The following is a 26,365-nucleotide window of genomic DNA, read 5'->3' on the forward strand; positions in this document are numbered from 1 at the left end:
GTAGCGTATTGAGCAAGTTAGAAGTCCTTAATTGTATGTATCCTAGTTTTAATGTTTTGAGAGATTAGTATTGCAGACTTATTCTAAGTTGTCTACAGCAGTGTGTGTGTGTGTGTGTGTGTGTGTGTGTGTGTTTTCTCTGTATGCCCTCCCTCTATAGTCATAACTTAACTTAGATCCACGTTAATCTATTGGACATTCTTCAAAGGAGCATAGACTCTTCGTCAGAATTACCAACCTGCAAGTTAATGAACAAGATGAATTATACTATGAACTGGGTGTTGACTTCCTTGCACAAAGCTGAAAGCCACAGGTCAGAAAACTAGACTGCTATAGTCTTTCCCTTTCTTTCATTCCCATGTATCTAGTAAATCACCCCAAGTCTTGAGGTAGCTATATCTATAGATCTCGATCTATATAGATAGATTTTTTTTTTAAGGCAAAGCTTCCTATCTTTTTCCATCTCTGCCTCTTCTGTTTCCAAGCACTATCTTTCATTCGGATAGTTTCAGGAGTTTCTTCACTGGTCATTAGTTCCCATTTTCATCTTCTCCTTTTCATTCTGTGCACCATCCTCTGATTTTCCTGTGCCTGAGCCACCATCATCTTTGCCCATCGTTAGCACAGCATATAAAGCCTCTAGTGACTTTGCCTACACCCTACTCGTGACTCTTGCGTACATCCCAGGCTCCTCTACCTTTGCACGAGCTTTCCTCTCTACCTACAGTGTCTTTTCTTTTGGATAGCAGGGAAGAATCTGTTTATCATTGAAAACCAAGTGTAGAACTCCACAGTATTACAGAATCAATGACTACTTTTTCTGGACTAAGAATTTTCAGGTACTATAATTCTCTTGTGGTTCAGGAATGTATAAAATGATTCTCACATTTGTGTTCCCTAACGTCTGAATGATTATTGAGATCAGGAATTATTTTATACCTGGCGGACGTGTTCAGAATAAGTTTGTTGAATGGAATTGATAAGGAAAGCAGTATGGGTTCAGAACTTTATTACAATGTAAGGAGCAGAAAAAGGAGAAATCAGTAAATTCAATCTTATACTTTTTTCAAAGCCAGAAGAGTTGTGGTAGTGCAGAGGTTACTATGATTTTAATGTGCTAAATTATTGTTACCATGAATTGCAAATGTTTCTTCTTGCTTTTTTTTCCCCCTCCACTGTAAATAAAGAATATAACATGTTTTTGAAAACTTCCCACCAGTATCACAATGTAAGTTTTTGGCTTGCCTATTTTAAAGAGCAATTTATTGTTAATTTAGGATTTACAGTGTGAATCATGACTGATGGTGTATTGTAACACAGTAGTTCACAGACACTTTTGGCCTAGGACCCCTTACATGCTCCGCTCGTATGCTGAATACTTCCAAGAGCTTTTGTTTATGTGGGTTTATATTACTAATTAAAAAAAAAAAAACAACACTTCTGGCTTCAGCTCTGGCATGAAAAGAGTTTAGAATTTATCACAACCATCTTTACAACAACAACAACAACAAAGCTGAACAAACTGAAAATCAATGACGTTTTAAAAAATCCACCAGATAATTGATGTCACAGGGCAAACAGCCACTCTGATAACTGAAGAGATCGGTAAATGCAGAAAATCCCAATGGAGATCCACTTACCAGGAACAGAATCCTCTGGAGGCGGTAGTCTGGGAGGAACACTTAAATGGTCGTTGATGAATTGCTGGAGGCTGAGTGTGGACTAGCTTGAGAGATGAATACTCCTGGGAGCCCACTTTTAGGAGGCCCCATACTTTTATGGGTTTTACTTCCAGGAATCCCACGAGATTTGCCCAGTGAAGATTGGAGAAGAATCTCATGCTGTCTGCGGGGGGGAGGGGAAAGTAACCATTTTGAAATACACTCCACAGTATTCTCCTTAACAAAGGTTACTACTCTCAGGGGAAACTTCCAGGCTTTTGTGACCTAGGGGGATGAGCAGTTAGACAACTCCAGCCCCTTTAGCCTTCCTGTCACGTGTAGAGGGAGGGGAAAAAAAAAAAAGACAAACACTTTTGAAGGTGACAAGCAAGGGACTCAGGTCTGCTAAAGACAGATTTAGTCTTAAGATTATGCAATTCTTTCCTTCCCCAGTGCCTTACCACCACATCAGCAGGGCTCCGGTATACAGTAGATTACAATGAAGAGAGTAGGATGCAGACTATTTTAAAAGGAGTTTCTAGGGAAACCAAAAGACAATAGGGGGAACAAAAGCAAGAATACTAGAGGAAATTGAAGCCTCTGGCACCTATAGTTACAGCAAGCATTAAACAGAGCCTAACTCCTAAGCAGATTAACATAAAACTCCACACTAACAACGTGATTACCTCGGTTCTTCTGCATATCTCCATTTACATTATGTCTGGCTTTCAACAAAACATTACAGTGCACACTAAAAGGCAAGAAAAACTCATGCCAAGGAGACAAAGCAAGCATTAGAACCAGTATTAACATATGACACAGGTGTTGGGATTATCCGGGAATTTAAACTAACATGTATAGATTCTATACTATGCTGTAGTAGCGTGTATTGCTAGAATAGGATTTCAATTTGGAAGATCCTCCCTCTCGAAGGCAAAACGGGACTCTTCTCAGGGCGGTTGCCAGGACCACAACAAAGCCCTCAGCGGAGCAGGAGCCTGAAAGTAAATATGAAAATCCTGGGAGCAGAGCAGGAGCTGTGGAAGAGGGACAGAGATGGAACTTGGGTCAAGTAAGGGGGGCTCACAGGGTTACTCCCAATAACCTGGGATCTGGGCTGCCTTCTGCCACTAGATACGCAGTTTACAAGTAGAAGGGTGTTTGCAGCCACCTGCCCCAGGTGTTAGTCGCAGGATGGGCACTTGGCACAATAGGTGATCTGGGTGAAAGTCCTTGTGTATGTGAATTACTAAGAATTTGCCACAGGGAAAATGGCCCTGTAACCTGGATCACACCACAAAGTTCAACTCATAGATTCTGTATACAAGTGCTGCCTACTCTGCCATCTGGAACACAGGGCCCCTCCCATCACTCTCAGTACTCTTGACTAATCACTACATGTGAATTTCCAATGAACACTTAGGATGAAAATATCATCAATCCCCAGGCCCTTCCCTAAATGAAATGCAACTGGATTTCTTTGCATATCTTTCTGCTCAGAGCCAAAATCAAAGCCTTTGTATGATAGAATTAGTGGGTACTGGGAATGGGGAACAACACTTCATGTCAGAGGGTTGCAGAAAGGTTGAGGGGGGTGGAAGGGCCCTGTGAGGAGGGGGCTGGAGGAATAGGTCACAGAACCAGGCCTTAGTTCCTGCCCTGTGGTGACTTGCTAGGTGACCCTAGGGAATCACTTCTGCTCTCTGAGCTTCCATTTCCTCATCTGTCAAACAGAGTCTTAGTCTTTGCATTGTCTTCTGGCCCTCTGCCATGAAACTTAGAAAGATACACATGTTGGGAGTATTAAGGTGAGTAGCTTAATGTTGCTGCTTTATAAGAAATGTGTACAATATTCTTATCAGTAAATGAAGTAATGATGGTCTTGGTTTACTGTTATGTCTGAAATTTTTAAAAAAGATTTTATTTATTTGAGAGAGTGAATGAGAGCACAAGCCGGAGGAAGGGCAGAGGGAGAGGGAGGAGCAGACTCCCTGCTGAGCAGGGAGCCTGATGTGGGACTCAATCCCAAGACCCTGGGATCATGACCTGAGCTGAAGGCAGTCACTTAACTAACCGAGCCACCCAGGCACCCCTGTTACGTCTAAATTTATTGCTCTGTCTGAATTTAGACGCTTGGATCAGGAAAGTTGTTATCAGATTGACAAAATTCATATTCGGGTCATTGCCCACGAAATGTGTCAGCACCTCATGGGTGCTTGGCCCTTTGTTTGATATTGGGGATCCTGAGTTTCTGCCTAATGAAACTCACACCTTGAAAAAAACCAGCTTTTCAATGTGTAGACTTATCAAACAGGGCAGTCAAATAACCACAATTATAAAAGGAAACCAAGAAATGAAGCAGTCATCTTTGTAGGGAAGGACCGCATAACCTGTCTCCTTAATCATGACTAAGCTCATTCAAGGCCATGTCCCTCAGAATAGTTGCTGCTTTGATGGAGGGCATAGAAAAGAAACTTGGAAAAATAAACCATTTTTGAGTGAGGTACAAAGCAGGAAGTTCAACTCCAGAGTATTGGGTTCAGTGAGGGTGAGCATAGTAGGTTCCTGTAGTCAAGACAAATATTTGCTCAGAGTTAGAACAGGAATCAGAAATCCTTATGACAAATGAAATTCAGGGTTTTAGAGAGGTACAAGCAAATGGCATAGATACAGAGGAAAAGCAGCAATTAACATGGGAATCAGTGAAGATTTTACAGAGGAGTTGGCACTGAGTGAAATCTTGCAGGCTTAATATTATAGCAGCTAGAGGAGGAGAGGGGCTGGGAGAGCCATCTAGTCAAGGCTCAGAGGCATGAAAATACATGGGTCATGGGGAAGTGCAGTGGGAGATGAAGCTGGAAGATATTTCAACTATGTTGAAATGTGTTTGGCCCAGTCTAGGATGACACGTGAGGTGCCTGGGACACACAATTTAAGAAGGCATTTACTCTCAGGGTCAGATAAGTACGGTCAGCACGTGGCTGTGGCCATCAAGTAGAAGATTGATTTCAGGACCTCCTGTACGAGGGACTTCTGCTTCTGGGAAGATGGAGCAGATGTGCTTTTTATTATGCTTTCTACCAAGTGCAACCAAAAATCCGGGACATTATGTAGAAAACAAACACAAGACCCTGACAGGTGGTGGGAAGAAATCAGACAAGCTAGGAGACTTGAAATCCAAGGAACATGGTGGTGAACTCCCTGGGTCTTGTTTTTGCCTCAGATTTCCAGACTTGGAGATGAAGAAGCCGGCAACCTGGGAACACCAATGGGTGCAGACAGAAAAGCTCCCAAGAAAATCCTCCTGTCTCTAGCCAAAGGCCCAAGAAAAAGGGAGCCTCAGAAGCCTCACAAGCCAGGGAGCCTGTATTCCAGTCAAATATCCCAGAAAAAATTGTGGCTCCACCCCCAGCCCAGCCTTTCCTCCAGCCAGGACGAAGTGGAGAGCCTAGGCTTGCATTCACCAGGCTATAAAGAGTTGTTCCAAATCACCCCTTCCTGCCAGTGTAGTATCAGAGAAGACTGGGTGATATAAAGAGTTGTTCCAAATCGCCCCTTCCTGCCAGTGTAGTATCAGAGAAGACCGGGTGATAACACTCCTACCTTCCCAGTCAGTGGAGATCCTGGGAAGTCTGAGCTTTCACCTTGACCCAGTGGTAATGAGGCACAATTCACCTAACTGCCGGGGGGTTGGTTATCAGAGGAGGCTTACTGGAAATTCAGGACTTTGACCATCTCCCAGCAGCAGCAGGGTCCCCTCTACGGTGTGGAGACCAAAGCATGAGGAGATTTTTCTGCAGTCTTCACTATAAGAACCTCATTGAGCTCCTTGAGGTAAAATTCATGAACATGGCTCTCCCCCCTAGAAAAACCTGGGCCCCCAGGAAGTTTTTTCTCTCATGCTGGTCCTCCTTCAGCCTCCAGCAGTTTATCACTTACCATTTAAGTGTTCCAAAGAGTTGCTGGCTCCAGCAGTGGCTTCTGCTCCTGAGAAGCTGCAATTCTCTGTATTCACCTGTCTCTTTACTTTCGTTTGCTCTGTTACTTCCACGCTGTGGTTGACCTAGGAAGACATGTTGACTATCAAGTTTGTTCAGCTTTTTTCTTGTTTTGAGGGTGGCAACTCCCAAGCTCTTTACATGTTGTAGTGGAACTGGAATTTCTGAGTTCATTTTTATTCATTCTTTTTTTCTTTCTGTTCCTCAGACTGGATAATCTCTATTGATCTGTCTTTGAGTTCACCAATTATTTCTTCTGCCTGCTCAGATCTGCTGTTAAGCTCCTCTAATGAATTTTTTTCAGTTATACTTTCCAACCCGAAAATTTCTATTTGACTCTTTAAAAAAAATAATTTCTCTCTATTGATGTTCTCTGTTGGAGACATTATTCTCATACTTTTAGTTCTTTAGACATAGATTCCTTTGAAAATATTTTAAATAGTTGATTTAAAGACTGTGTCTAGGAGCGCCTGGGTGGCGCAGTCGTTAAGTGTCTGCCTTCAGCTCAGGGCGTGATCCCAGGGTTCTGAGATCGAGCCCCACATCAGGCTCCTCTGCTATGAGCCTGCTTCTTCCTCTCCCACTCCCCCTGCTTGTGTTTCCTCTCTCGCTGGCTGTCTCTCTGTCAAATAAATAAAATCTTTAAAAATAAATAAATAAATGGGGCGCCTGGGTGGTGCAGTCGTTAAGCGTCTGCCTTCAGCTCAGGGCGTGATCCCGGCGTTCTGGGATCGAGCCCCACATCAGGCTCCTCTGCTATGAGCCTGCTTCTTCCTCTCCCACTCCCCCTGCTTGTGTTCCCTCTCTCGCTGGCTGTCTCTGTCTGTCAAATAAATAAATAAAATCTTACAGAAGGAAATAGAAAGAAAGAAAAGAAAGAAAGAAAGAAAGAAAGAAAGAAAGAAAGAAAGAAAGAAAGAAAGAGAAAGAAAGAAAAAGAAAGAAAGAAAAGAAAAGAAGGACTGTGTTTATTAGGGCCAATGTCTGCGCTTCCTAGGGAAAGTTTTTAATTGCTTTCCTTTACCTTTTATCAGTCATACTTCTCTTTCTTTCATTTTTTCCTTTTGTTTTTTCTTTTTTATGTCTTAGAGTCTTTGTTGAAAACTAGACATTTAATATAATATGGCAACTCTAGAAATCAGTTTCTCCCCGCTCTCCAAGGCTTGTTCTTGTTCAGTGACTTTTCTCAACAAATTCTGTAAAGTCTGTATTCTTTGTTGTATATTGACACTGAAGTCTCTGTTGATTAGCTTAGTGATGAGCTAATGATCAGACAAAGATGACCTTAACTGCCTGGAACCAACAGATCTCCCAGTCTTTCATGAGGGGCTCTATGTGCATGTTGGGGCATGCCTTCAACAATCAGCCAAGCAGTTGGAAACTCTGCCACAGCCTTCACTTTTGGCTTGGGAGAAAGCCTTAGGGTCAGTCGGAGGTGGATGCTTAGGGCCATCTTGTGTCTCTCTTGAGGATACTCACAGCCTTAGACACGCACACAGCACACGTGCATGGCCTGGAGTCTCAGGAGTATGTCAGAGCTTTTCAAAACTCCTATGGACAGCTAATTTACCAGCTTCTCCTTTAAGCTTTTTGGCTACTCTGTGATTTGCCCCAAATGTTATGCACTACCTCAAGCAGCCAAGAAGTTAAAACAATTGTAATTGTTTTTGCCAAAATCCCCTTAGAGGAAGACTTTTTGCATTAGGAGAACTCCAAGTTAGGTCAAATACAGATAGCTTTGCAAGAGAGGATTTCCAGATAACCAGAAGACAGGTCAAATAATGACAGTTCTTCGGGAATGAGGCTTTGAAAGAGCTGTGCCTCTGTTTGCCCTTTGGTAGCTGCATTGGAGCTTGGGTTTTATTTTCAAGGTTGCCATGGAGCTGGACAGTGAATGATGGAACAATGCCACGAGCCTGCTATTCATACTGAGATTCAGTTGTTTTCTTAAAAATAAGTGTTTCCTGAGCTACAGCAAACTTTTAATTTCCAGAGTCTGAAAAAGACAGTTTTTCTGCCAGATTTTTCATTGCTTTTATAGAGGAAAGAATTTTCAGAGGTCTTATGCCACTAGTGTTGTGGATAAATCAATCCCCTGCTGTTTGTGACTTCTCGCAGGGTTTAGCCAGGGCAATAAGGAATAACCCTCCACAGTTAAAATAATGTCCTCATTTAATTGAACCAGCTTTGCTAGGTGTGAAATAGAAATAGAAATCTGATTTATAACAGACCTCCTATTCATATTGCTTTTTGAATTTCTTTTTGTCTTTGCCATAAAACCTGATAATATTCTGAAGTCAGTGAACCTACATCTGAGTCCTATTAAATGACTACAGCTATGTGATTATTCTGTTGTGTTGCTGCGACATAGAGTCTAACCAGTCTTCCATAGTTGAACTTTTAGATATATGAGAATTTTTAGATATTAGCCTCACCACATTACTGTCCTTTTATTTTGTTGAAATCCCAGATTTGCTTTTGATTAACAGTCAAACCTTAAAAGGTTCTCTGAGGGAACAAAACTTGAAAAGGTGAGACTGAGAGTAAATGACACAGAGTAGTATTTGGACACTCATATTTCTACTGGTCCTAAAATACATCTGAACATGGAATAGAATTCAGAACTCCACGAAAGGGAGTTGGTGTCCAGAGTGTTGATGTCACACAGCCTCTGGTCTGACAGGCATAGAAGTTGGAGCTGACAGGGCTGTGCATTCTGGTAGCTCGCGTGGAGTCTGTGCATCTAAAAGCAAGCTCTTGAGATTTATATCTTAATTACTCCTAACGGATAATTAGAATTTTCTTTTTCAAATTAGAAGTTTGAGAAATTCCTGATAAGATGTACTATTCCCTAAAGTTTATATTAATTATCATTTTTTTTTACTGCCAGCCTTCATCGAGCATGGAAGACTTTGACACTAGTAAGTATGTTTTGGCAGTAGATCGTTTTTCAATCCTTGCTCACTTTTCCCCCAGTTTCAGGGAGTGAGATTAAACAAATTGCTTATTCCAGAAAAACTTGATTTCCTGGGAGGATTGAGGAGGAAAAATGGCAGTTGTCAGTGGAAGAATAGAAGACTTTTCCTGAAACATGTATTATTTACAAAATGGATTTGTATATTCTCAGCATTGTTGAACATAACACTTTTAAAGAGTTGTCCCCTTAGTCATCCTTATAGGAAATTGTTAAGCCTGATGTAGAGTGACGACTTAATTCTGATTCTGAAAGTGAGTGTATTGCAGGACGCCCAGGTATTTGGGAGTAAAACCATTTGTTTGAGGCCTGTTTTGTTACTTACAGCTGCACATTACTGCCTGCGAAAGGAAGAAAAAGATTCTCAGCTTCTTTCTCTCTGGGTTCTGCGTTTCAGTCTCATCTCATTCATAAATAAACCCTTTCCCTCTCTTTGGTCCAGTTTAGGGTCCTATGCCTTCCTGGGAGGATTCATTTGTATACGCGCACAAGAATCTGTGGTCTGGGATTCAACTCTCTTTCCACTAGAGGAAGCTGTGGAGGTGTTGCGGTGGCTGGGTGGGGAGGGACGCCACATTCATTGCCCGCACTTCTCTGCCTAGATAAAGCTAAGTCTTCTAAAGTCAACACGATAATTATGTTCTGCATTGCTGGCGGTATCCTGGTGGCCATTCTTGTGCTGATGGGTGTTGTCATCTGTCTTTACTACAAAGTAGCCAACGCACTGAAGTGAGTGATGTGGGTAAGAGTGAAAAATACCCCCTCAAATAGGATCCCTGGGGCTCTCTGCTTGAGCAAGGTCATTCCTTGCCTTGTGCCTACACAGGGTGAGGTCAGGAACAGCAGGTAGGTTTGAAAGGTAAGGGCAGGTGAGTGTAGAATCTTGGTTTTCTCCCCTTCTGGCTCGGCGCTGTGAGCTCGTAAGTAGAATGTTCTCGGCTGGGGGGCTCTGTGCTGCTTTGCTTCACTTACTCTCACTGAGCGGACCCTCAGCTGTTGACTCCGCACACTGGCTGGGCCGTCCCTCCGTCCCAGGCACTGCAGACTGGAGGGAGGCTGGGAGTGAGTCTGTGCCTCACATTCACGCAGAGGACAGGCTGAATTGATCTCCTCTTAGCTGAGTTGGGGGAGCTCTCACGGTGTTCTCTCCATCACTGTGCATGGGCTTGGGGACAGTGAGGTGAGCCTGTAGGACTATGGGGAAGCGGAGCTGTGTGACGATCCCGGGGGACACCTGACAAGGGAGGGTCGATCAGACAAAAGAGAATTAACTTTGGGGGAGAGGAACCTTCCAATCTGGGAGAGATGGGTCGTTAGAAGCAGTGCCGTTCCCATCCCAGGGGAGTTAAGCTGTGAGCTAGAAGGTAAATCCCGGAACGCGGGGCACGGCCAAGTGTGGCACATTCGCGATCCCGCTCTGCACCTGCTGGGCCTGCAGCGATCAGCCGGCTGATCCACACTTGCAGTTCCCTCTCCCCTGTTGGCTGTGACCTGAGTCTACATTTCTAGCAATCCTGGGAGAGGAAGGGATTAGATAGGAGCTCGGGCCAGGGGCAGAGAGCTCTCGTTCTGGGCTACTGTTACGTATTTGATTGGCTCTCGGCCTAAACTTCGTAGATACCCCTGATGATTGTGACCAATGGACCAAGAAGAAAAATTCTAACTCCATGCTTTGTGTATGTCTTTTCTTAAGACCTCCAAAGGCACCTCTTTGTTTGGCCTTAAAAAATCCAGGCATACTCACTGACGACAAGGTCGCCGCGGCCGCAGCCCTCACTGCTGGGTCCTATCCCAACCTCCAGTGCTGTGACGAATGTAGCTTGTATGCCGACTTCGATAACCTGCCACCGTGCTTCTGTGACGTAAATGAGGGACTCTGAGTTGGGTGGGCACAAGTATCTGCATGCGCAGTGTTTCTTTTTTAGTAGAATGTTTTATTATTCAAGTCAAGTTTTGTAGTGTTTACGTTATGTATTACAGAACATATTTATGTACTTTTGAATAAAGGCAATATTGAAAATAATCTTCTGCCTCCAGTGTTTGTTGTTAGTTATAAATGCACTTACAGGGGCGCCTGGGTGGCACAGCGGTTAAGCGTCTGCCTTCGGCTCAGGGCGTGATCCCAGCATTATGGGATCGAGCCCCACATCAGGCTCCTCCGCTATGAGCCTGCTTCTTCCTCTCTCACTCCCCCTGCTTGTGTTCCCTCTTTCGCTGGCTGTCTCTATCTCTGTCAAATAAATAAATAAAATCTTTAAAAAAAAAATAAAAAAAATAAATGCACTTACATTTGTGGACTAGCCACTTTGGGACTTGGGGCACCTATGTTGCAATATTATATTGCAAGATGAGGAGAGTTAGAGTAGAAAATAAAAGCATCCAGTACATCTCCAACCCCAGAAGAAAACTATATATTGATCTTAGAGCGTTTCCAGTTTCAGACTCATCAAAAACTCCCAAGCTGGAGTAGTTCACTTGGCTCTTCTCCTTGTGAGGGCTCCATTCACTCTCATCGGGCTACTCTGTCGCAGACAATTATGTGACACTGTCCTGAAGGAGAACGACTGTCATCGTAGAGCGAGAACAGACAAATGGGACATCTCTGGGTTTAGGGTGACCTTATATGATGGGGTTGAGCCCGACGGTGTCTAAAAGACATTTCAAAAAACCTGAGATTTTTCCTTCTGCCATTCTCCAAGTCTCCGGAAGCAGGTTTCCTCCTCTTCAGGTCACCGTAACACAGATTTTGCTGACTGCTGCCAGTGTCTTTAAGTGCTAGCAGGAGTCTCCAGCTGAATGCCAAAGCCCAGGATTCTCTTGATCTGAGCAGTAGGCAGAAGGATGTACTCCTCTCCACTTGTGCTCATCAGCCCCCTTCTGTTCCTGCTCTTTCTGCTGAGCCTTCTGGACCCCTTTTAATTCATTCACAGGCTCCCCATCCATAACCACAATTTGTCCCTTCTCTTCTTAACAAAACCCTTGCTTTGTGAGCATCACGTGTTGTTCTTAATATAAAGGGCTAACTAGTAACAGGTGGTTAGCTACTAAGGGGAGAAAAGGGACGACAGGAATGAAGGAAGGAAACAGCTTTGACCTCTAGGCTGACAGAGGGAAGAGCGATAAGCAGTTTCAGTTCTCTCAGCAGAAGGCTTGGCTGATGAGGGCGTTTCAGCACGTGAGTGGTGGAGAAATTTGCCAGAAGGAGTATGGGATCTGCTGTCACAGAGCAGCCCTTGGAATGGCCAAGAAAATCCATGGTGGCTGAGTGTCCTCCAGCCCCAGTGTGAGTTTCTGGAGGCAAATTCAAGGCTGCATCTTCCCTGGATCCTGCCCGGAGACCTTCCATCTGGAAGTGACCTGTCCCTCTTGAGTTCCTGAAGCATTTTCTCTGCCTCTCTGCCATCTGCTGCTCTGGCCTTGTCTTTGGTGTTCATGTGTGCTTCAATTTTCTCCTTGCCAGTGAGCTCCCATTTCCCTCTGAACCTCACCCAGTGGACAGCACAGAGCCCAAGACCCTGGAGGCCCAGCACAAGCACGTTCTATACAGGAATTCCATGGGGAATACGCCTGAAGTTCAGGCATCCCAGGATGCATGGAGGAGGCAGGATGGGGGCAAGGGTTCTTAGAGACACCCTTCTTGTAGGCAGTAGGGACAGTGAGTAACGTGACTTTCAGAGCCAGATACACTTGGTTCAAATCCAGCTCTGCTTTTCATTAGCTATGTGCCATTGGGGGATTTTCTTAACCTCTCTGAGCCTCATTTTTCTTGATGTAAATTGGGGGCTTGCATAGGTGATGGTGAGGATTAAGCAAGATAAGGCATGCCAACTCCACAGGCCCTGGGGTCCTGTGATCTCATGGTAAATTGCCCCTGGCCCGAACTGCCTGTCTCCTGATTGCTAACCCAGGGTTCTTTGCCCTCTGCCAGTCCCTGTCCCCCTCCCAGGACAGTGACCACAGAGCTCTCACTCCAATGGTGGTGGTTCAGGGAGCAAGGAGATCACATCTATAGGAGACAGGGAGAGGGCTTTAGGAAGAAGGTGGGGGTAGGAGTAGGGGTCTGTGGACACAGCTGAGGGTGAGCGGCCCTTAGTAATCAGAAGGGTCCCTACCCTAGAGTCCTGCCCCCTGCTCACTCTCACACCAGGACACCCAGTCCCCACCTGCCACGTGGGTATTCCCAGAAGGCTCTGAGCCGACAGGAACCGAGTGGAGCTGTGCCAGGTACCTTGGTGAGTGTCCAAGCTCCTTGTGAGCACAACTTCCCAGTGTCGCAGGTGCTGGCCTTGCCACTGTGGCACTGGTATGAGGCCAAATGCCTTATCCAGGGGCCTAACTGGGAACAATCCTCCTGGGTCACAGCCCTGCCCAGGAACCCAAGTGTCCTAGAGCCAAGTAAAGGTTCTGGGCTGCAGGACAGTCAGAATGACAAGGAAAGTTGAGGGTACCCAGGAAGGGTTTTAAGATAGAAGTTCAGTCTATGGCCACCATTATTACCTCCACAGAGCTGCTGGGAAGTTTCCTTAAATATTGGCCATCATTTTCCTGCTTAAAAAGTTCCATCTGAACTTAGAATAAAATCCAAATGCCTCATCTGACCTATAAGTACTTCACAATTGGGCCATTACCTCCCTCTTCTCACCTTACATCCCACTTCCCTCTCCTTAACTCACATCCACCACACTGGCCTACCTTTCCTCACTTTGTAGACATGCCCAACTGATTCCTGCCTCAGGGCCTTTGCACTTGCCTGTTCTTTTGCCTAAAATGCATCCCCTAAGCCCAGATCACAAATGAATGCCTCTCTCTGTTTGCTCAAATTTTATCTTTCTCAATTTCACCCCAATATTGCATCCCCCCTGCAATCTATCCCATCACCCTGTTTCCTTATATTCATAGTACCTCTCATTACTTGTAATTTATTTTAGTTTGTTGTCTCCTCCACTTAGAGAGTAAGTTCCATGGGGACAGGGACTGTGTTTCTCATGTTCAATTCCAAATCCCCAGACTGTAGAACAGTAACTAACAAATATTTTTGAAAAAATGAATGAGTGAAAAGAGAACAGTCCCATGTACAAGCTTCTTGTGAGCATGACTCCCTGATGTCACGGGTGCTGGCCTTGCCACTATAGCACTGGTCTCACCTCGGACACCAGGATTCCTTTCTGTCATCTGTAAAACACAGTGCCTCGGGGACTTTAATTCCCCTGCTCCAGGCTCTCTGGGCATAACGGTGTGAAATTCCTGGCAACCGAGTCTGGACCCGCACTTTCTTTTTCCCCCCATCCTGGGCCACCCCCTCCTCAATGTCAGCACCCAGACAGGGGATCTGAGCAACCCTGCTGGACCCAGAGTTTGCCCAGGTGCCATACCATCTGCCTTTAGAATCCAAAGTCTTCAATTTTTAGAGAAGAGCAGTGAAGGCTTAAGATACCAGTAGTGCTACCCGCTTCACGATCTGCAGAAACAGGAGGGACAAGGCTCGACGCCAAGTCAGCGCCAGGAAGAATTGTTCGGTGCTTACTGTGCCGCGGGTTGGAGATCCCCTACGAAGAGCTTCACGTGGGAACTTTCTGCAACGTTCCAGGAATGAGTTGGGGGAGCGAACACTCGCTGTTAGGGGTTGCTGATAATAAGTCGGGCACACAGCTGCCCCGTTCCCACGTAAATCTGGCCCTCGCATGGTCAAACGGACGCATTCCCTGAAGGTCTCCAGAAAGCTCTGGAACCAGATATGGAGCCCTGGGAGGTATAAAAGCCTGCTCACCCTTCAGGCTGTTCTTCCCCTGACAAGGATGGGGGCTGTGAGAAGACGCGTCCTCTTGGCCCTTTTGATAGTGCCGTGTTTGGCAGAGTTGAATTCGACCGAGTCTGAAGGTAAAAAAATTGAACCCGTGGTTTCCTATCAAAATAGGGAGACCTCCTTTCAAGAGGCCTCCGCCGAAAGTTTTTGAAGCTTTAATATCTGCCAATGGCCTTAAATACAGGGAACGTTCATTTGTATGCTGTTGATGTGATCTTGAATTAGCACTAAGGTTTCTTCAGGCCTATAGGACAATATACATAAAAATGTAAAAGGGTAAAGAATTCTATCTGGTAATTTTACTACTGAGCATTAAATATTTAGGAAATAATTGTAAAAATGCACACAAACACACTGTGCATTTACATAATTGTAAAAAGCAATGTAAATTTCCCTCATTTTTTCTGTAAGTTTTAAAGGCATACAAAAGTATATACTTCGGCGATTTCTTACAAATCCTGAGAAAGGTGCCCAGGATCTACTTTAAGAGAAAAGTTTACCTGAAATTTGTACAATATGATTGTGTTTTTGTTTAAAATACATACATTGGAACATCTTTAAAAATCTGGAAGTAGATGAAGAAAGGAAAGGTCTGGAAGTTTTTACAAGAAATTTTTAATGGTGATTTTTTTCTGGATGGGTGGGCTTATACTTTTTTCTTTGTTTTCTGATTTTTTTGCTAATAAACATAATAGTAGTTATCGTTAGGGGAAAATAAATAAGAGACTAGGGTTATGAGGACATGACTCATCACTCACAGAAAAAAAGGAAAATGAAATCTTTTTGCTTCTAAGTGGAGTTTTTAACCATTCGCTGGGTTCCATTATGAAGTATTTGATTTTCTTGTTCACATTCCATTATAGCTGCTGCTGCCCCTCCCCCTCTTCCTCCTCCTCCTTTTCTTTAGTAACGGCTTTATTAGGATATAATTCACATGCTATAAAATCCATTCTTCTAAAATGTAAAATTTACTGATTTTTAGTATACACACAGAATTGTGCAAAAATCACCTTTATGTAATTTGAGAACATTTTCATCACCCCCCAAAAACAAGCTCCATACCCATTAGCATTTACTAATGCTTTTTTCCCCGTTTTCCCCAATGTTCTCAGCCGAAGGCAACCATTAATCTACTTTCTGTCTCTATAGATTTCCCCAATCTGCACATTTCCTACGAATGAAATCCTCTAATCTGTGGTCTTTCACTCAGCATAGTATCTACAAGGTTCATCCACGCTGTACCATACATCGGGACTTCATTCCTTTTCATTACTGAATCATCCTGCATTGAATAGACCCCATTTTATTTATTCATCAGTTGATGCCCATTTGGGTTGTTTCCGCTTGTTTGTTATTTGGCTGGTGCTGCTGCAAATACACATTAGTGTAACTTCGTGTGAACAGATGTTTTCATTCCTTTTGGAAATATGCCTAGAAGTGGAGCTGCTGGGTTATGGTAACTCCCTGTTTAATCTTTTGAGGAATTGTCAGACGATTTTCCTAGCAGCGGTCCCGTTTTACGTTCCATGAGCTTTGCGGGAGGGTTCCTATTTCTCCACATCCTTGTCAACACTCATTTATTTTCTGTTTTAGACTCTAGTTTTGTTTCATATCCTAAACAGTGTAAAGTCGTATCTCACTGTGGTTTTGAATTTTATTTCCCCGATGACTAATGATGTTGAGTAGCTCTTCATGTGTTTATTGGCCTTTATGTGTTCTTTGGAGAAACATCTATTTTTGTTGTTTATTTTTTATTGGATTGTCTTTTAATTGTTGAGTTATAAGAGTACTTTATATATTGTAGATATAAAGCTTTTTAAAACCATCTTTCTTTAAGCCCTAATATAGTCTTTACTTATTTAATTTTTTAAAAAAGATTCTGTTTATTCATTTGACACAGAGTAAGAGAGAGAGAAAGAGCACACGTAAGGGGAGTGGCAGGCAGAGGGAGAAGGAGAAGCAGGCTCCCCACTGAGCAGGGCTAGATCCTAGGACCCCGGGATCCTGACCTGAGTTGAAGGCAGGTGTTTAACCAAGTGAGCCATCCAGGTGCCCCTATAGTCTTTATTTTTTATGAACCATATATAGAGAAATCATAAATATCTTCTCCCCAAGGGCTCTAAGAGGAGCAAATCAATGACTGACGGCTTACTTTGAAATGAGCTAAATACCATCACAATTACATCCACGCTTGTATGGATATTACATGTGGGGGTAGATTCCTAATCCCTGGAGGAGAAGGCCAGGGGCAGCTGACTTTCGTCAATGTCAACTGTGATCTCTCCCAGGCAAATCAAGCTGCCAGGCCAGCGTGGGAGGCTCCAGCCAATCTGATGCCCACAGGGCCCTAATCCTGCAACTCAATCCCAACGAGGACTGTACCTGGACACTAGAAAGACCAGAAAACAAAAGCATCAGACTCATCTTTTCCCATTTCCAGTAAGTAGAGGCTTACCTTTCTAATGAGGGTGGTTGAACTCTGGCCACACCAGGGAGTCTGTGTCGGAAAAAATTAGCAGGTCCTAAGGTAATGGTAACTCCCATGACCACAACGATGATGATGATGATAATGGCTGATAGTCACTGACTGATGACTGGGCCCCTGGCTCTGGTCACAGAGGTCCTGTGGGGTTGGTATGGTTATCACAGGCACAGGGAGGTGGAGAACTTGTCTCAGGTTACATAGTAAGTAGAATGACCAGCATCAGTACCCAGCTAGTCTAGTTCCAGATTCCAGGCCCTAAAACACTAAACTTGGAGTCCCAGACTTTGCTATGCATTCTAATCAGCAGGGCGTTTCCCAAAACCTAGATTCCCAGGCTGAATACCATAGAATTAGATCGGAATCCCTGGGGGTGGGAACTAGGCCATCGGGGGTTTTTTCTTTAACTTTTCATTTTGAAATCAATATAGACTCACAGCTGTTTTCTCTAAGTGCCCAGGTCATGGCAGGTGAGGCCAAGCCGAGCACAGGGCCCTGCACCAGGAGCCTGCCTCAGGGCTCCAGGAGAGCTTCCTCCATTAAACCTCTCAACAGCCCTCTGGGGTTATGCAATCTAATCCCACTCGGTGGGTAAGAAATCCCAGAGAAGTCATTTAATGTGTCCAAAGTCACAGACTAATACAGGTGGGAGAGGACTGGAATCCAAGCCACCCAGCTCCAGGGCCCAAAGTCTTACCCAATCCCAGTGGTTCTAAAGCTGGGGAGTCTCAGAGCACCTGGATGGAGGGTTTTGCGAAAGCATAATTGCTCGACCCTGGGCCCAGATTCCGATCCAGATGGGGGCAGCTGGGCCTGAGAACATGTGTGCAGAGGTTACAACCTCCAGGAGCGGTACCTGCTTCCCCCTGCTGATCAAGGCGAGACACTGGGAGACGCGTGGCCCTAGGCCCCAGAAGGTGGAACGGACTTCTCTTTGGCCCTCAAGGAAACAAAGGAGAAGGGGGACTTCCATATTTCCTGGACTTCTAGGGCTACTAAGAATCCTATACATTATTCTTGGTTTGTAGAGAAAGAGAGAACGGCGGCATGGCAAGAGTGAGGGAGGGGAGATGAACATATCACATTTCTTAGACGCTTCCCTTGTGCCAGGCCTGTGCTGGGGGCTTCCTGTTCAGAATATTATAAGCCCCACACCAGACGAAGGCTGTGACATCCCGTTTACGGAAGAGAGAGTGAGGAAAGGAAATAGTAAACCACTCATCCAAAGTTACACAGCAGGTGAGGGACTGAGGCGGAGGGGGAATTGGGGTGTGTTCACCCTTGTGTTCTCCCTCTAGGGCACCTTGGCGCTCTGTCGGGATTCTGAGGGCATTTGGAGAGACGCTGTCAGAATGGGCAGAAAACAGTCATCCTGGGCTGCCCTGCCCAACGCAGGGCCTGGGACCGTCCTTATGAATGAGGATGTAGGATGTGAGGGAAGGAAGGGGCATCTGGGAAGATACTAAATTTGCTTAACTTGAGAGAGGGGGCCAGGGAAGAGGAGTTGCTTCCCCTTTCAACAGCCTTGGATTTCAAACCTCGAGGGGAATGAATTCTATATAAGAAGATCCCACCCCACGATTTCCACATGGGCATGAGGAATGGAAGAGAGGGAAGTGGAAGGACAGGGGTCTTGGATTCCAGGCCCACCTCCCCCCCAGCCCCAACTTTATAGAATTGTTGGCAACACAGTTCTGCTTCCTGAAGCATTTATAGATTGGTGTGTGTGGTCTGATGTGGAGGGAGGTGGGGGGTGGTTGGTCTTGGAGAGGTTGAAATGAAAATAGCTATGCCATGGCGTTGGAAAATGGGATGCCAATGTGAACAACTGGACTCCGCTCTGAACCCCCCTTGCCTGGTGGCTCGTCTCTAACCCCGGTGTGTTCTGTTCACAGGCTTGATCCTGATGGAGGGTGTGAAAGTGAACACATTCAAGTTTTTGAAGGAAACTCTACCAAGGGGTCTCTGCTAGGGAAATTCTGCAGTAAACATGACTACATTCCTGTTTTTCAATCATCTTCCAATACATTAACGATTCAAATCGTCACCGACTCTGTGAGAATTCAAAGAACTGTCTTCATCTTCTACTACTTCTTCTCTCCTGGCACCTGTGAGTTCTCACTTATACATACCACACACGTGCCGCCTATGAGCATAGAAGGTTACATACTGTCTTGCTTGGGCTTTTATAACCTCGAGTCTGAGTTCTCGGTTGATGAGAACAGAGGTTCTCTAACTTGTGTGCCTGAGAATCACCTGGAGAGCTTGTGAAATCCGATTCCTGGGCCGCCCCACGGAGACTCTGCTTCCCTGGTTCTGGGATGGAGCCCATGACTGCCTTTCTAACCAGCTCCCAGGTGAGGCAGATGGAAGGGGCTGATCAGATGGCTGCGCGCTGGGGTGCACTGTGTTACAGACCAAAGCAGACCCTCCAGGTGCGGCCTGTTGTGGAATAACCCTGAGATCCTTTGAAATGCCCACTCAGGGACCACTCCTCCCTCAGGTCTGATTCAGAAGATCTGCGTTAGGGCTCGAGAAACCTTCCCGTTTGACAAGTTCCCCAAGTGACTCTGACAAAGATTGGAGAGCAGATGATGAGACTCGCTGACCTAACCTGTCAGGCAATCCGATGTGCCCCTGCTTCCGCATTCCCAGCACCCAGGTTCCACTGCAACGCAAAGCAGAATGCCAAGAAATTCTGCAAGTGGATTCCTGAGCAAAGCTCCACTCTGGTTTGCTTTCTGAGGCCCAGAGCCGATCACGTCACTCTCCTCTTAAACCACACAAATCTCCAGAGTGGCACAGTCCAGGTTCTCCAAAGCCAGACCCAGGCCACCTTTTCAGGCCTTACCTCTGGCCACTACCTGACAGGTATCCTATGGTTTAGCCGACCTCAGCTGCTCTACATCCCCCGAAAGAGAGCCTTCAGTGTTGCCTGTCTGTGTTTCTCTGGTCCAGCTGCTTGCTTCCCGACGGGGAGGGAGGGACCAAGGGCAGCTTCCTGTCAGCTGCATCTGAGCTGACTTGGAAGGACAGTGTAGGGCAGGGAGAGGGGAGAACCACAGGAAGAGGACTCCTGTCTGCTGGAACCATCGGTCTGATGAGCTGTGGGAAGAAAGGACAGGCTGGAAGAGCAGGTCACATGGAGGCGGCTAATGAGGCTGGAAAGCTGGGCTGGGGCCAAGTGAGGGAGAGCCTCCAATGACAGTCCTGAGAGTGTGAAGCCATTTTTTTGTGGCTTAGTCCAGGTGATGGAGGGTCTCTAAAGCTGGGACAGATCTTACAGTGATCTGCACCAGCGATCAGAAAATCCAGTGATAACGAAGGATGAGAATCTCAGTGTGCTACCAATTCGAAAGAGGGCAATGGAACAAAATTTGGGCGGGGTGGGGGGTTGTTTATTAAGCTCCGTGCACAGCACAGAAACTAAATGAAGTCTCTCTCTTGATTTACATTCTTGGTCACCCTCGCATCCCTTTCAGCGATTCCAGACTGTGGTGGTTACTTGGACTCCTTGGAAGGATCTTTTACCAGCCCCAATTACCCAAACCCACATCCTGAGCTGGCTTACTGCGTGTGGCACATACAAGTGGAGAAAGGTTACAAGATAAAATTAAACTTCAAAGACATTTTGTAAGTACTGTGGTCCATTTCTGCTGTTGGGAGAAATGTGGGGAGCCTGCCTGACGGGGGGGAACTTGGGGAAGAGAAATGACCTGAACCCCCCTCATAGTTGGGCACTTTTCGCAGAACTGGTGTATAGAGAAAACACCAATACTATTGCATTGAACTAAGTCATCTATTTTTCTGAAGATTCTGAGGTCACATCCGGGACTGGCAAAGGGCCGGGTTTGTCCTATACCTGAGATACCATCGTGAGGAAAAATCTTTAATCACTTAAGACTGGAATTGCTGAGAATTGAATTGGTTTGGAAAGCTTTTTCACCAGAGGCCCTACTTTTCTAGCTTAGAAACGGATGAACACTGCAGATTTGATTTCATTGCTGTCTATGACGGCTCTTCCACCACCTCTGGCCTGATTGGACAAGTGTGTGGCTATGCGAAGCCCACCTTCGAGTCCTCGTCAGACTCCTTGACCGTGGTGCTGTCGACAGATTACGCCAACTCCTACCGGGGCTTTTCTGCTTCCTACACTTCCATTTATGCAGAAAATATCAACACTAGTAAGTCATGTTCCTTAGCTATTTTGAGCTCGCTGAAGAGTGTGTCCATAGAAACTGCTCCTTAATTCTTAGCCTACCTACGCTATCCCTATTTGCAAGCCTGTCATACATACTTTGGAATCAATATTCACAATCTGAAGCTTGAGAATCAGTTTTGTGCATTGCTTAGTACGAGAGGAAATTACTGCTTTTATTAACTGGAAAAAGATTTCTGTAGAAAATATGGACTGTTTCCTGTAACGCCTTCTCTAAAGGCACAATTAAAAATAGTACATTTAGAGATTCAAGTTGCGGACAAGATCACAGTGACCATTGTGGAAGTTGGGTCAACTGCTCTGCTGTCTCCGGCTTCGGATTACGGTTTAAGGCAAAAAGGGTTTTGAGTTTTTATGTAGTCTTCTGTACACATAGCTTTTCAAGATCCACAGTTCCTAGCTGACATAAACATAATCCTCCTTGTTTGTTTTTTGTTTTTTTTTCTGAACAGCATCTTTAATTTGCTCCTCTGACAGGATGAGAGCTATCATAAGTAAATCCTACCTGGCTTCGTTTAAATACAATGAGAATAACTTACAACTGAATGACCCAACTTGCAGACCAAAGATATCAAATGTGGTGGAGTTTTCCATCCCTCTTGATGGATGTGGTACAATCAAAAAGGTAAGGTGAGACACCGAGCTGGGTTTTGTCGCATGCCAACGGAGTGTTGGGTAATGCTAGCAGTGCAGTACTTGCTGGTGGTTTTCACGACCGACTCCCGAATCCTTATGTCTTAACGCATGGTAAGGCTGTGTGAACATACGCGTGCACTCACTCATTTAAACACAAATGCCAAATTACCACATTTATTTTCAGGGTATCTGGAGGGGGTTATCGTTCCCAAAAGGTGAAGAACTCTGGAAACTCACTGAAGAACGTTCATACTAGACTAGGTGGGGCAGGGGTTGGGTCCTCCCAGTAATATTGTATAGAAAATGCTTAGATCTCATGTTAGCAAGAACCTAGCTGTATCGTTAGGATCTTCTTCTTTCCCCTGTAAAGGGAGAAGGTAAAAACATGATCCTTGTTTTAAACGTGAAGGACATAAGTTGCTGATTTGTTTTCCATTTTCTAGAACTTCAAGATCTCGAACATTTGCACCCTGTAGGTCCCTTTAGGGTGTATACCCTAAACGTTCCACTCATGTCCTTAAACCACAGCCTCGTTGAGAAGAATGGCAGCTACTCCAGAGAATCGATAAGGATAGAAGTAAATCATTATTTTCTGCTCCAGATGAACACCTGGGCTATTATCTGTGCGTTCCTAGGGAAGGTAGCCTGGGGAGAACCTATTGCAAGACTTCTGTCTGCAGACACTGGGGAAACCGCCCCATGAGCCACACTAACTCAAAGCTACTTACGGAAAAAGGCCTTACGTTACAGGGTCTCAAGTCTCTCTAGGGCTGGAAGTTTGCATTCAGAATTGTTTTTTTAACATAATTGAAAAAAGTTCTGTCTAATTCTGTCTTCAAGTCTTTCTAAGCCAAGCTCTATCTCTCATCTACCCAGAATGTGTCTTAAATAAAGCATATTGGAGCCTTATAGTATCCTGGCATGAAAGCTGCTGTCTTGTGATTTAAGAAACTTGCAGATGTGATTCATGTCTGTGCTCCAAACTATTACTGGACCTAACATACAACGTTTGAATTCCATCTCATTCTGCAGGTAGAAGATTATTCAGTGACTTACACCAATATAATCATTCTTATTCCGTCCCCCACGTCTGAAGTGATCACCCGTCAGAAACATCTCCAGATTATTCTGAAGTGTGAAATGGAATCTAATTCTACCGTGGAGATGATGTACATAACAGAGGATGACGTAATACAAAATCAAAGCGGAGTGGGCAAATATAACACCAGCATGGCTCTCTTTGAATCCAATTCATTTGAAAAGCCTATACTGGAGTCACCATATTATGTGGATTTGAACCAAACTCTTTTCGTTCAAGTCAGTCTGCGCACCTCAGATCCAAATTTGGTGGTGTTTCTGGATACCTGCATCGCCTCTCCCACACCTGACTTTGCATCTCCAACCTATGACCTAATCAAGAGTGGGTACGTACTGCCGGGGGACATGCTTTTCTGAGGATTAATAGTGACCTGAACGAGGTAATATATTTTGTGCATGGTTACAGGATTCATGTATGCATACTGTATAATTTTTTCCTAGTACTGCTACCATGGAATTTAGTAAATGTAATCATTTTACGAAATACAGTGACTGTGTACTAATTACAAATAATTTAAATGAAAGCATTTCTACAGCCACAACCCATATCCACTAGATTTTAAGTCTATTTCCAAAATATTTGTTGGCAGAAACAAATTTATTTTTTGTCAAGAAGGCTTTATGTTTTCATTTTTGCTTTTTTCCTCCACATTTTGGTTATTTTCAAATCCCCAAAGATTATTTCACTTGTTCCAGCTGTAGAACACAAACGTAATGCAAATTTGTAAATTTCTGCGGCATTTTTCAAAAAAAAAAAAAGTGATGGGGTGCTTGCCTGGCTTAGTCGGTAGAGCATATGACTCTTAATCTCAGGGTCGTGAGTTCAAGCCTCACATTGGGTTTGCAGCCTACTTACTAAAAAAAAATTTTTTTTTAAAGTAATTTTTTTGAAAGGAAAGTTTTCCTTTTTTTTCTATAAGCTGATGGACTTTAACTGCATCAACCATATGGGCACATTCATAGCAGGTGTATAAAGTAAGGTGTTTGAGCTCTACTGTATCCGAATTGATTTTCTAATTAATTCATGTGGACTAGAAATTTTATTGCTGGAGAGAGCTTTATTCTACCCAGGAATCTGATCTGTTAACCTCAGCATACTATAGTCTGAGCTAAAGACATTGTCTTTCTTTTTTTCTTTTTTAATTTTTTTTCTCTCCCAATTTTTATTTAAATTCTAGTTACCATAGAGTGTAATATTGGTTTCAGGAGTAGAATTTAGTGATCTCGTACATACCGCACACCTGAACTCATCTGATCTCAGAAGCTAAGCAGGGTCAGGCCTGGTTAATACTTAGATGGAAGACATTGTCTTTCTAGAGAAATTTTTGACCCATGAATCAGACCGTTCAAAGAACTGTGTATCCTGTCTTATCAACATTGAAGAGACTGAACTGTACATTTTCTAAATGTGCCGTATTCTGTTCCAGATGTAATCAAGATGAGACTTGTAAGGTGTATCCCTTATCTGGACACTATGGAAGATTCCAATTTGATGCCTTTAAATTCTTGAGAAGTCTGGGCTCCGTATATCTACAGTGTAAGATTTTGATATGTGATAGCAGTGACCAACAGTCTCGTTGCAACCAAGGCTGTGTCTCTCGGAGGAAACGAGACATTTCTTCATACAAATGGAAGACTGATTCTGTCATAGGACCTATTCGTCTGAAAAAGGATCGAAGTGCTAGTGGAAATCCAGGTAAGGAAAAAGCTGTTTCATGATCTAAGAACACCTCATGGTTCATGAAATTCTGCTCAAATGTATTCCTTCTTAAGCATGTACGGTTTAGAGATTTATGATATTTGTCACAAAGCCCTAAATAAGGTAAGCACACAAGCTTAATTTTTCTATTAGTTGATAAAATGAAAACCATGTACATTTTAAGTATATGATGCACTGATAATTCACCATTATTCACATGGCTTTTGGGGGTAAATGTAATGTCCCTCCTTCTAAAAACGACAGTTTCTCTTAGATTCCTGACTTCTTATTATAGACACCATGGCAGATAACAGAATCAAAAGCAATGTATTTTAACTCCTAAATGAGTAAAATCAGATGAACCAGCATCCCGTACAAATCACTTTTTTGGGTGAAAAAAAGCATTTTTTTTTTCTAAAACAGAGAAAATACTGTATTTTCAACACAGCCCTGCTTCTTTTTGAGGGATGGAAACATGAGCCCTGCCAGGTCACATAACAGGGTGATGGCGAATGCCCGAGGACAAGGCATGGCTGAATGGCTTTGATAGACCATCATTACATGAACACTGTTTATAAGAATTTATCTCATATGAAAATGATCCTGGCATAAAAGAATCTCGTGACTTCTGTCTTTATTATTATTTGAATGGGTTGGGAAGGAGTAGAATTCTAGTTTGTGGCAAAATATTTCTTTTTTTTTTTTTTAAGATTTTTTAAATTTATTTGACAGAGATAGAGACAGCCAGCGAGAGAGGGAACACAAGCAGGGGGAGTGGGAGAGGGAGAAGCAGGCTCATAGCAGAAGAGCCTGATGTGGGGCTCGATCCCAGATCGCCGGGATCACGCCCTGAGCCGAAGGCAGACGCCTAACCGCTGTGCCACCCAGGTGCCCCATGGCAAAATATTTCTATGACAAAAACGAAAGAACACCAACAAGAATTAAATCCAGTAATTTTATAAACAGTCACTAAAAAGATGATACATCTATGGATATTAGTCTAAATTAGTTGAAAATTTGTGAGTGAAGTTATAGAAATATCATGTACATTAGAAAAGTACCCTTTTCCTGTTTGAAGAGAAGAAACTAGTTGTTTCTCCATTGATCAAATATATTTTGGTGACTATGGGAGATAGTGACCATCAATAAATCAATAAATTCAACTTTGATGCTTGAGTTCCATAAGTTTCTCACCTTATGCCAGGAAAACAAATTAACTACTTAAACAAACAAATGTAAGGACATCTTGTCTTTTAAATTACACAAAAACATAAACTAATTGAAATATTTGCTAGCAGTTCCTGTGTTCCTATACGTTGCTTTGGCATTATTTATCATACGTTCATTGATGCGAAATATTCATAGGCTGTGGAGAGATACACATTCATGAAAATTTTGTAAGGCCAAGTGAATACTTTTCTTTAAATGATTTTTATCTGGTTTCCAATTACAGGATTTCAGGATCAAATACACAGAGAAGAAACTCAGAATCAACCTTTCGACAGCCTGCACCTGTTCTCATTCATGGCGCTTGCTCTGAATGTTGTGATTGTGGCCGCGCTCATAGCAAGGCGTTTCGTGAATCAGAGAGCAGACTACAAATACCAGAAGCTTCAGAATATCAACTAAGCGGTTCAGCCTTCAATGAGACACATTTCTCCTGAATGCCAAAGGAAATGCTGCGACAGGGCTACACATTGTGAATAAATTAGGAAGAGCCTCACAACAGCGACACCCAGGTCCTGCTGTCACCGGTCGGTCAGAGCAGGCCGCCTTGCAGGGGTGATTGAAACGA

At 44.0% G+C, this 26,365-nt stretch overlaps 2 protein-coding genes across 2 annotated transcripts; both read left to right on the forward strand.

Moving 5' to 3' along the window:
• Positions 1-6,334: 6,334 nt before the first annotated feature.
• FAM24B (family with sequence similarity 24 member B) lies at positions 6,335-10,634 on the forward strand. Its single transcript, XM_048219060.2, has 2 exons — positions 6,335-9,362; positions 10,327-10,634. The coding sequence occupies exons 1-2, from the start codon at positions 9,271-9,273 to the stop codon at positions 10,511-10,513; spliced, it is 279 nt and encodes a 92-aa protein (XP_048075017.1). The 5' UTR covers positions 6,335-9,270; the 3' UTR covers positions 10,514-10,634.
• A 3,794-nt stretch (positions 10,635-14,428) lies between these two features.
• CUZD1 (CUB and zona pellucida like domains 1) lies at positions 14,429-26,365 on the forward strand. Its single transcript, XM_048218763.2, has 9 exons — positions 14,429-14,510; positions 16,725-16,875; positions 18,814-19,028; positions 20,401-20,551; positions 20,885-21,102; positions 21,590-21,762; positions 22,806-23,197; positions 24,299-24,567; positions 26,024-26,365. The coding sequence occupies exons 1-9, from the start codon at positions 14,429-14,431 to the stop codon at positions 26,197-26,199; spliced, it is 1,827 nt and encodes a 608-aa protein (XP_048074720.1). The 3' UTR covers positions 26,200-26,365.

This window comes from Ursus arctos, unplaced genomic scaffold (genome assembly GCF_023065955.2).
Source record: "Ursus arctos isolate Adak ecotype North America unplaced genomic scaffold, UrsArc2.0 scaffold_7, whole genome shotgun sequence".
Taxonomy (NCBI): domain Eukaryota; kingdom Metazoa; phylum Chordata; class Mammalia; order Carnivora; family Ursidae; genus Ursus; species Ursus arctos.

Coding starts and splice junctions, on each gene's coding strand:
- CUZD1 (XM_048218763.2), top strand. CDS start 14,429: ATGGGGGCTGTGAGAAGACGCGTCCTCTTGGCCCTTTTGATAGTGCCG. Junction 14,511..16,724: donor GAATTCGACCGAGTCTGAAG/GTAAAAAAATTG, acceptor GATCTCTCCCAG/GCAAATCAAGCTGCCAGGCC. Junction 21,763..22,805: donor GATGTGGTACAATCAAAAAG/GTAAGGTGAGAC, acceptor CTCATTCTGCAG/GTAGAAGATTATTCAGTGAC.
- FAM24B (XM_048219060.2), top strand. CDS start 9,271: ATGTTCTGCATTGCTGGCGGTATCCTGGTGGCCATTCTTGTGCTGATG. Junction 9,363..10,326: donor AAAGTAGCCAACGCACTGAA/GTGAGTGATGTG, acceptor TCTTTTCTTAAG/ACCTCCAAAGGCACCTCTTT.